This window comes from Manis pentadactyla, chromosome 7 (assembly GCF_030020395.1).
Source record: "Manis pentadactyla isolate mManPen7 chromosome 7, mManPen7.hap1, whole genome shotgun sequence".
NCBI lineage: Eukaryota > Metazoa > Chordata > Mammalia > Pholidota > Manidae > Manis > Manis pentadactyla.
The window spans coordinates 20,360,300-20,370,881 of NC_080025.1; the positions used below are offsets into that span (position 1 = coordinate 20,360,300).

At 58.6% G+C, this 10,582-nt stretch overlaps 1 protein-coding gene across 1 annotated transcript; it reads right to left on the reverse strand.

The window, feature by feature from the left end:
• Positions 1-2,808: 2,808 nt before the first annotated feature.
• On the reverse strand, positions 2,809-6,697 carry LOC130684336 (ral guanine nucleotide dissociation stimulator-like). Its single transcript, XM_057504950.1, is given in 8 exon segments — positions 2,809-2,946; positions 3,706-3,772; positions 4,209-4,279; positions 4,281-4,313; positions 4,652-4,867; positions 5,598-5,923; positions 6,068-6,234; positions 6,453-6,697. Coding segments are annotated over 8 exon segments (1,233 nt in total). The 5' UTR covers positions 6,668-6,697.
• Between the last annotated feature and the right edge of the window lie 3,885 nt (positions 6,698-10,582).

The window sequence follows — 10,582 nt, forward strand, 5'->3', positions numbered from 1 at the left end:
ATATCTCATTGTGGTTTTTATTTGCATTTCCCTGATAATTAGTGATGTGGAGTATGTTTTCATGTGCCTGTTGGCCATCTGAATTTCTTCTTTGGAGAATTATCTGTTCATATCCTCCGCCCATTTTTTTAATCGGGTTATTTGCTTCTTGGGTGTTGAGACGTGTGAGTTCTTTGTATATTCTGGATGTTTACCCGTTGTCGAATGTGTCATTTACAAATACATACTCCAATACTGAAGGATGCCTTTTTGTTCTGTCGATGGTGTCCTTTGCTGTACAGATGCTTTTAAGTTTGATGTAGTCCCATCGGTTCATTTTTGCTTTTGTTTCCCTTGCTCGAGGAGATGCATTCAGAAAAGAGGTGCTCATGCTGATATTCAGGGGATTTTTGCCTCCGTTGTCTTATAAGAGTTCTATAGTTTCATGACTTACATTCAGGTCTTTGATCCATTTCGAGTTTACTTTTGTGTATGGGGATAGACAATAATTCAGTTTCGTTCTCTTGCACGTAGCTGTCCAATTTGAGGACACCAGCTGTTGAAGAGGCTGTCATTTTGCCATTGTATGTCCATGGCCCCTTTATCATATATTAACTGACCATATATATACTTGGATGTATATCTGGGCTCTCCAGTCTGTTCCATTGGCTGCAGCTACGTACGGGTCCTTGAGCCTGCAGCAGCAGCCTGGGAAGCTGCCCAAGTCTGGTGATGGAAGAGGTGCAAGAGCACCTGCCCCAGAAGAGGCTCAGGATGAGCAGCGGGAGGAAGAGGAGCAGAAAGCAGACTAGGGTCCTGGGGCGCCGGGTGCCTCCTGTCCAAAGGGGAAGCTCTCCTCCACACACAGCCAGGGTACCAGCTGGGTTGTGGGCCCGATGACAGCAGCTACAGGGCCATGCAGGTGAACAGAAGAGGCAGGTTATCCCAGGTTCCCCCCGTTATCCTGCTTCCACCCTGTCCTCGCTACCCTCTGTGCTCCTGGCCCTGTGCAGAGGGTCCTGTCAATCACCTGGGGTCCCTGTCACGGGGAGGCTCATGAGCATCACCCACTCACAGAGGAGGAAACTGGGTCCCAGAGAGGGAGGGGAATCACCCTTGAGCCTGACAGGACTGTTCGGCAGGGGAGCAGAATCCCAGCCCAACCTGTCTTTAGTACTCCCCCACACCCAGCATGGCCCGAAGCTTCCCTGAGGCTGGGGAGCAGCCCACCCCTTGCCAGTGGCCCCAGGCCAGAAACTTACCTGGCTCTGGCCACTAAGTTTAAATGTTGTGGGACCTGAAGAACAAGAGTCCCTTTCTGCTGGCCCTCTGGCCTGGGGGCTCCAGCTGGCAGGACAGGGTGTAGCTGCAGGACAGAGGGGCACCTGTGAGTCCCTGGAGCCACATGTCCGGGGCCCTTCTCCCAGAGCCTGCCAGCAGCTGGGACCCACACGTGACTCCTGCCATCCTCACCTCTCTTCCTCATCCAGGGGCTCCACAGCCTGGAAGAAGGCTCTGAAGTGCTCCTCGGGTTCTAGGTGACGCGTCATGGCCACGTACTTGTGTATGAGCCTCTCACGTACGATGGAACTTTCCTGCAGCAGAGGAAGGACAGGATGCACCCAAGGAGGGGCGTGAGGAGCGGAGCAGTGGGATGGTCCCTGATCTTTGCTCCCGTGGGAACCCGCCTTCCCTCCAATGCTATCCAGCTCTGCCTGTTCCCACTGTTGGGTCTCTAGCTGCTCCTCCAGGAAGGCCTTCTTGATGCCACCCCCACCCCCACCCGACAAAGCCTTGAGTGTCCTCAGCTCTGGGTGTGTTAACCTTCTCAAGACATGTCAGACCCAGGGGTTGGGCCGGACAGGGTCCTGCCCAGGGGCTCTGCAGCCCCCCCCTCACTTTCTATGGTGGGGTGTTAAACTAGCTCAACTCCGTCTCATCCCGTCACCCTGGAAGGCACCAAGGCAGCCAAAGTGCATCAGAAACAGCCCCCTTCACCCAGAACGAGGCCCAAACCTCCCCACCCTTTCTCAAGTTGGAGGACCACTGGGGCCCTCCAGGCGGCAGGCCTGCCAGAAACAGCACCCAGACCTAGGCCAGGATCTGGGGTACCGAGGAGGAGGGACTGGACTGGGGAGCTGAGGCCAAGCTTCCCATGCAACTCTCTCTGATGACACGGAGACTGAGGCCTCAGGCAGGAAGGCACGCAGCCCCTCCCTCCTGTGCTTCTTGCCTTGAAGGAGCAACATCCCTCCTCGTGGGCAGGGCCTGAGGGAGAGGCCATCCTGCTCAGAGGTGGCAGCCTGTAGCCCTCAGCCCCACCTGCCCTGGGGCCAGTACCGGGGCTTAAGGGAGGGGGTCCTTCTGGCTGCCCTCTCCAAGGACCCAGCCCCTGGGGTGGAGGGGAGACTCCCAAGAGGCGGGTGGCCTGGTGCTGAGAGCTCCGGCTCACTAGGGTCTCTCTCCTCTTCAAAGCTCACCATCCTGCACACCCTGTGCCCCTCTGGGCTCACTCCCATCATTATGTTCCAGGGGTTTGTCTAGGACCGGCAGGCCAGCCATGAACAATCCGAAGAAGGGGACCATGCTGTGCCACTGGGGTGGGGAGGGGTCCCGTCTACCTCAGGGGTGCCCATAGAGCCTCTCCTGAACCCCTCACTCGCAGCCCCTAGCTCCCCTTGGACCACCCTGAGCTTCCTCCCACACCCTCCCTTTGCCCTGCTCTCCCCTCCTGTCCCTCCCAGGGCTGGCTTTTGGCCAATCCCAAGACTTGTGGTCCCTGCACCCGTCCTCTAACTTCTCTGTACCCAGCTGCTCTCTCCCTCCTGGTCATCCCAGTGCTGGTGGCACCAGCAGCAAGTGCAGGGTTGCCCCCACCGCCATGACCCTGGCCAGGCCACTCACCTCCTGCCTATCCTCGGATCCCCAGAGGAAACGATGCTGTTGCATCACCATGGAGGTCGCCTCCTGCAAGGTCCAGGACACTCAGGTGTGCTCATGCTCCCCTCCCACATGGCCTCCCACAAATCAGAGCTTGGTTGGTGGATGCCTCTCCCGAGTCCCCTGGTACTATGCTGTCCCCACCTCCAGCAGGCTCTCAGCTGAGGGCGATTGCAGCTCCAGCACACACTCATACTAATGGGTGTCTTTGGGCCGCGGCCGGCCACCCTGAGAGGCTTCCTCACCTGCAGAGTGTCAGGGGAGTTCCCTCTGCCTCCCAGGGTGCCCTGAGCACTCACTGTCACCTAGCTATCACCACAGCTCCCCTCACACGACCAGGTGGGATGGGCACAAAGCTGAAGGCCATCTTGTGCTCCCTGGACCTTGCTCACCTGGGAGGCCCGCACCCCAGGGTGACAGCCCTCCGTGACCAGATGAGGAGACTGAGGCCTCAGAGGGGCAGTGATGGGCTCAGGGGGCCCTGGGGAGGGGCCTACCTTGCTCAGCCATAGGCCCCACCCCTGCTGCCAGCCCAGCACCAGCCCCAGCCCCAGCCCTGACCAGGAGCCTGTCCTCTGGGTCCTCACTGGATGTCAGGCCCCCAGTCAAGTGGATCCAGGGAGGGAGACAAACAGGACACCTTGGGGGCCAGGCGGAGCCTACTTCTCCCATCAGCTGTCCCCTCTCATCATGCACACCTCGAGTCAGCACCCAAGGCTGGGCCACAGCACGGCAAAGGGCTTGCCCCAAGGATCCCCTCCCTCCAGACCACTAGCCTCCATTTACCTTGAGGAGCCACTTCTGGTTGAGCCACTTCTCTTTGATTAGCCTTTTGTGCATCCTGGAGCTTTTCCTAAGGGGAGGAGAGAGGAGGGAGACATGTGGCCAACAGGTGGAGGCTTTGGGGGTGTTGGACCCCTTTTCCAGTAGCCTGCATGAGGCTTTCCACCATGGCTCTTAGCCCTGGGGAATCTGAGGCCTGCAGTTCTCCTGGGGCGGATCTGCTTTGGGACAGGTGGCTGTCCTTGGGACAGAGACCTCCTGCTGCAGAACATATGCTGAACATCTCCCATTGGCTTCAACCCACACCTGACAAAGAAACCCAATTCCTGAGGGGGAACCCCTGGCCTAACCCACGGGGGCTCTGAGAGCCTGCCATCCTGTAAGCCCCTGTCCCCAGGGTCTGCCGCCTCCCAGGAGCCCCAGCCGACTGAGGGGACACTGCCAGACCTAGGGGTGGTGTCTCAGGTCCACTCAGGTGACCTGGTCCCAGTGACAGGACTACCTACCAGGAAACATGTCCCCAGGTGCATTGCAGACAACTGATGGCAGGGCTCTGCAGGGCCAAGAGAATGGCGTAGGAGGGATGCAAAATTCTCAAGGTCCAGACACTCCTGTGAGGGAAGACAGAGCTGAGAACGTGGCCTGCTTCTGTGCTTCTGTCCCCCTATGAACTCCTGCCCTTAGGGAGACAGACACCCAGGGAGCCCAGCACACCCAGGACCTGTTGAGCAGCCCTCCTGGGTGGAGGACTGTATCTCAACCCAAGGAAGGGGCCAGGGATGGCTGTCCCACCCCCGGGGCCTGTGAGTCCAGGTCAGCACGCCCCTGGGAGGAGGGGCCCAGGGACCGGGCAGGGTCAGACTGTAGGACTCCATCCTGAGAGTTGGCCAAGGAGGGGAGAAGGTCCCAACATGCCAGGATGGACCCTGGGGGCTGTTCCATGGCACACCTTGGCCACCTGGATCCAGAACTCTACCACTCGGGCCCTGTCCCGCGCCGTCATGCCTGGGGCCCTGAGGCAGGAGCAGATGACCACGTTGGCTGCGTCATTGAATTCTTTTATGATCTTATTGATGGCGGGGGCCAGGTGCTCAACGTTTCCGTTGTATGACTGGCTCCTGCAGCGGGTCTTGCAGTCGGCCACTGCCACCTTGGTGAACAGTTCCTGGGGATGGCAAGGGGGGGTCATTTAGCTGTGTCCACGGTGCCCCTGGGCCCAGGTGGTTACCAGTCAGAGCTGGAGCCCAGGCCACTGAGGATGTGGTGTGAGCCTTATGGCAGTCCAGGCTTTGGACTCCATCCACTGAGGCACCCAGGAACGGATGCACTGGACCCCACAGTGGTGGGGAACAGAGAGAGGGGCTCACTGAGAACAGGCATCCTCCCTCACCTCCTCCCTGCAGCACAAGGCAGCTCAGGCCTGCACGTCCTGGGGCATCTGCCTCCCTTTCTGTCACCCCGTGGATCCCGCTACCCACTCAGGTGCAGTTACCCCCAAAACAACTCCAACCGAGCCTTTGTTGTTGTCTGTCAGGTACATGGCAGGGGCCTCTGAAGTGTGGAGGCTGTGGAGGCCTGCCAGGCCAACGGCCTGAGGACTTAAGGCCCTGGCAGCACCTCTCTGAGCACCCCTCTACTAAACTGCCCCTCCCACCCCAGCCAGGCCCTGCCCACCTTCCCTCTGCTATTTCTCATTGGTCTGCAAGGATCCCTAAGTGTCAGCCCTACTGTCCCTGTGGTCAGTGAAGGCTTGGGGGTGAGGAGAGTTTCTCAGGGCACATGGTGGGAAGGTGGCACATCGGCCCAGATCACAGGAGTGCACATCGGGACAGCAGGTCTGGGGCAGCCCATGGCACAGGGAAGGCCCACCTCAACTTCGATCCCGCTCCACTCACCGCATACATCAGGGTCAGCTGCTCCGCCACCAGGCGTGGGGGGAATGCCAGGAGGGTGGACTCTGGAGCTGGCCCTGGCTCTGCCAGGCCCGGTGCCATTCCGGCAGGTGCCCTGGGCCCCGTGCCTGAGGGCTCATGGGGCTCAAGCTCAGGGCTCGGCGGTGGGGCCGAGGGCACTGCTGGGATGTCCTCTGGCTCTGCAGGGGCTGAAGCAGGTGACACTGGCCGTAGCTCCAGCACAGGGGTCTCAGGGAGCTCCTGAACTGGCTCTAGCCATGAAGCCGGCCCTCCCTGTGTCTCTGGAGCCAGCTGCGTCTGCCGTGGTTCTGGAGCAGGGAGGACACAGAGAAAGGGTCACCCCGGGGCTGATTCCCCTGCACCTTACAATGACAGAAAAGCCCTCACTGCGTTGAAGGCAACCCCGGTCCGGGAAGCCCACCCTAGACGGTTCCCTGGCTGCAGCCCCTCACCTTCCAGCTCTGCCACAGTGGGCCCCAGGTGCTCCTCCTGGACCAAGTGGTGGAGGACTTGGCCCTCTGGGATGGATGAAAGCTGGCTGCCATGGAGGACGCTGGTCACATCATCGGGCTCCCAGGCATGGCGCCTAGCCCGGCTCATCCCGGGGCTGGGGGAAGGCCTGGGGGTGGAAGAGTGAGAAGCCTGGTCTTCCCAGCCACACTGCCCTCCCGGCCCACCCTTGTGTGGGCCTGGCCACTCTGCATTCCCCTGCCTGTCCAAGCAACTGCTCCTCCCCCTTCCTGACCCTGCGTGTCCTGGGACCCCATCCTTTCCCATCCTCCCAAATAGGAAGTCCCCAGTCATCAGCCCGCCTGTGGGAATCCAAAGATGGGTCACCTGCTGGGTTCTGAAGGCTCATGGGGCTTCACCTCGGGGCCCGAGACCACTCCCGGGATGTCCCAGATGCTCGCCGCACAGGGGCTGGTGGGCTCTGGACCTGGCGCTGGCTCTGCCAGGCCCGGTGCCATTCCAGCAGGTGCTCCGGGCCCCAGGGCTGAAGCAGGTGACACCGGCTGTAGCTCCAGCACAGGGGTCTCTCGTGCTGTCCTCATTCTCCATTTCTTATTTCCACGGAGAGTTGACTCCTCTTCATGCTGAAGGGGGCAGGGGGCCTATCGTCAGCGGGAAACCCGGGAACCACCAGGATGAGGGAGGTTTGCAACTCACCCGAGAGTTCCCAGCCCTCTGGGGTGTGATCAAGGAGAGGGAAGGGGTGCCCCCAGGGAATGAGGTTCCAGGCCCTCTGGAGTGGGACTGTCGACCACTCTCGTGGGGAAGCCCTGGGAGGGCCCTGGCAGGTTGCCAGGTTTGGAACGGGGTCCTGGGTGTAGACAGCCTGCCCCGGGCCTAGAGAGATGGAGGAGGTGAATCCATCCACCAGCTCCTCCACGCTCCCCAGGGTGGAGCTCCGAGAAGCTAGTGCCTAGTAGCTTGGGAGGTGCCACCCGGGGCTGCCTGGACCTCCCCTCGGGGAAATGTGGGCCTCAGTCCCTGCCCCTGACATCAGGCACACAGGGCCATGTGCATAGGACTCGTCCCTGAGGGAAGGAGAGGACACCCCCTGGGCTCAGGACTAACACGTGGGTGGAAGTACCTGGTCCCAACACTCACCTCCACGTCCTGAATGATGAGAGCAGAGGCGTGACACTGACTGCCCCACCAGGGGGCCACCACCTCACAACATGCTGCCACCCAGGAGTGGCGCCCCTCCTGCCCAGCCTTCAGTCCTGCCCATACCCCACACCCACCGCACACACACACAGAAGGGGCCCTGGGGGAAGGTCATCCCGGGATGGGTCACACTTGGGGCCTGGACCTGGAGTGGCCGCTCTGGGCTGCCCTGTGTTACCTCGGGGTTCCTTGGACAACACGGACAGAGGCGTTGGAGGTGGTCTCTGAGCCAACGCCCACAGCGAGCAGGAAGACCGTCCCTGTTTGCTTCCCTAACTTCCATGCCTTCAGAAGGCTCTGCACAACAAGACCGTATGTTGCTCTGTCGAGCGTCTCTGGTCAAGTGAGCAGGACTGGGGTCTGTGACCAGGAACTGGGCACCAGGTCACAATTCAGGTTCTACTGGGCGTGTCATCAGCGACATCACTTCCTGAAGGTTCCATTTCGTGGGTCCCTCCCTGCATTCAGACTCGTCCACATGCCCCTCTGGGCTGCCGACCCACCGCCCATCCTCCTGGACCCCTTGCCGTGCATGACTACACAGATCTCCACCAGAGCCCTCCCCTCGCTCTTTGGCAATGTCCTTAGGGTCCCAGCTCTGAGGAGACAGATGAGCTCAGACCTCTTTTTCTCACCAGTTCCCTGTCCTGCTGAACCCACAGTGCCTCCCAGGAGCTACCCAGTGTCCCAACCTGCACAGGCAGGGTCATGCCAGACATTTCTCCCTAGGGACATCCTCAGGGATATATGGATGACACCTCCAACTCCTCCTGGGAGCTGGTGTCATGTGTGTCTGCACACAGGCTCAGAGATGGAACAATGCCAACCAGGCTTGGCATGGGGCGTGGAATACCATGCAAGTCAGGCCCGGGTTCGGGCCATGAGATCTTGAGCAAGTCATCCCCCCTCTAGGCCATTTTCAGGTGTGCACCTTGAAGGGGTGGCAATGACAGGAGACCCAGGTGTTGTCATCTACTCCCAAGGCATCCACCTTGCAGAGGTCTCCGTTCTATGAGGACCATACCCGAGGGCCTCCTGTTGACATATGTGGTGGGCAGCCTTGTATGGTGAACCCAGTAATCCCTCCTAGGAAGCACATACCCTGCTACCACTGCGTGGTGTGAACAGCACAGCCAAGGGGATTTGCTGTCACAGCCACATTGCGTGAGAAGCAGTCACTTCCCCACTTTTCATGCTTTCTGTACAAAAGGGTCCTGACACTGCCCAGGGCAGTGAGCTTGGTAGCCCATATCAGTGTGTATGTGTCACGGCTTCTATGCACATATTCTATTTTTCAGACATAAGGGAGTGGGGTTTGGATGCAGCAAGAAAATGGATACGTTCATCTATTTTGTTCACGGTGTGACATATTTATGGAACAAATGTCATGGTTAAGATCACAGAATAGGGAGCTACTAGCTCATTTTCAACATCCAGCTTTAACCACTTGGTAGGCATTTGACTGCGGGTGAGTCACCGACCTTGGTAGCACAGTTTCTCCACCTGTCCCTTGGCCGTCATCGTAGGATCTTGATTATGTGAGGTCACAGAGAGCATTGAAGGCGTTACCCTGGGAAGAAGGCTTGGAAGGCCTGGCACATCACAAGTGCTTCATCTAGTTAGTGTAAATCTGTTGTTACATTCCTCTAACCTGTCTGTAAGCTCCAGAGGGCACAGAGCTAAGGGAGTCAATGCAGAATTTCCAGAACCTCCCACCTAGCCTTAGTCCATTTACAGATCAGTGGTTGTAACCAGTGCAGGGCCTTGCAACCTCCGGGATAAGGGGTGGAAAGGAAATGGCCATTCTCTCCTTCCGTCCATTCCTGGTATAAACTGGTCTGGCATCTGCCAAGCACCAAGGACCCACTCACGGAGTTCCTGCTAGAAGGGGTGGGTAGGGGAAGGGGAGCACCATCCGCGGCTGGACGAGATGGATGGTGCTGAGCCTGGCTAGCGACTGTAAGAGATAAAAGCCTTTCTCCCTTCCTGCCCTTTCCCTTGACTGATTTCGGTTTTGCAGTCTCATAGGGTGACTTGCCCTGGCCTGGGAACATCTTTCCCTCCAAGGCTATATCTGGCATAGTTGGCAGGATCTGGTGAACCTGAAATCGGTCCTCATGGTTCCCTGTTGGTGCAGATTGCTTGTTTAGATGGTGTGGAGATACTCAGTCCCCTAGAGGTGGTGGGGATACATCTGGGGACCCCCCTAGGGGTGGCAGGGATTCACCAGGGGATTCCCCTGTGGATGGCGAGGCTTCACCTGGAGATCCCACAGTGGGGATGGTGTCTGCGGGAAAGTGCCTCCTGGAGGAGTGGGCCTCTCCCCAGGAACTGGGAAAAATAGGGGCACTGGAGGCAGTGGAGTCAGCCCCGTGTAAAATCAGGAACTCGGGAACTGAGTGGCCATGAGGTGGCAGGAAAAGTGGGGTGGTTGCTTCTTGCAGCGTTAGAAAGAGTTGCTAATGAGAGAAATGTCCTCCAGTGGCAAGCGTCCAGGAAGATGAGTTGTGGGGTGGTCTGAGAAGGGAAAGAAAACAGGTCCCACTGCTGAGACAAACTGGTGGCACAGGACGGGACAGCACAAAAACGGGAGGTAGAGAGCCCATGGGGGTGGTGAAGGAAGGGGTGGTGCCTTCAGCCCTGGAGACAGCAGAAGGAGATGGCAGGGTAGGGAGGTGCAGGGGACAATGGTGGGGTGGGGCCAAGGACAGAGCTGTTGCTGAGCCTGCTGCCTGAGGTACCAACCCTCCCATATTGAAGGCCTGCCCAATTTGTTACACAAATAAAGATCCAAGAACTGTGGTTCCTTGCAGAGCAGAGCACGACCCCACCCCACTGTCGAGCACTCCACACTCCGCGACTATACTCAGGCCGAGCTGGAGCCTCTGCGTACATGGCTTTTGCATCTTTGGGGTTTAGGAGTAGAGGGCATTGTTCCGTCTGGGTCAGAAATGAGTGAAGTGGCTTCCCTGATGACCCACCCATCTCTCTGGCAGAGGATACAAAACTCATGAGCACCAGGGAATGATGTACTTTTGGATTGCCTGACTGCAGCCCTAAGGGCAGTTTGTCCTAATCAGGGTGAGTTGCCATATTTCCCTGCTAGTTGGAAAACATGCAGCACTCCAGCAGGTGCTGGGGAGCTGGGCATGGAAAGTGTCAGCTGTTATGTGGACCGACAGGGCCCCTGTGAGGAGCTGTTCACCACGGGGATGAGGAATCTGGTGCTCCGTACAGCTCCTCCATCCTTCTCTGGGTCCCTAGTGTCTGTTCTTGCTCCTCCACATAGGAAAACC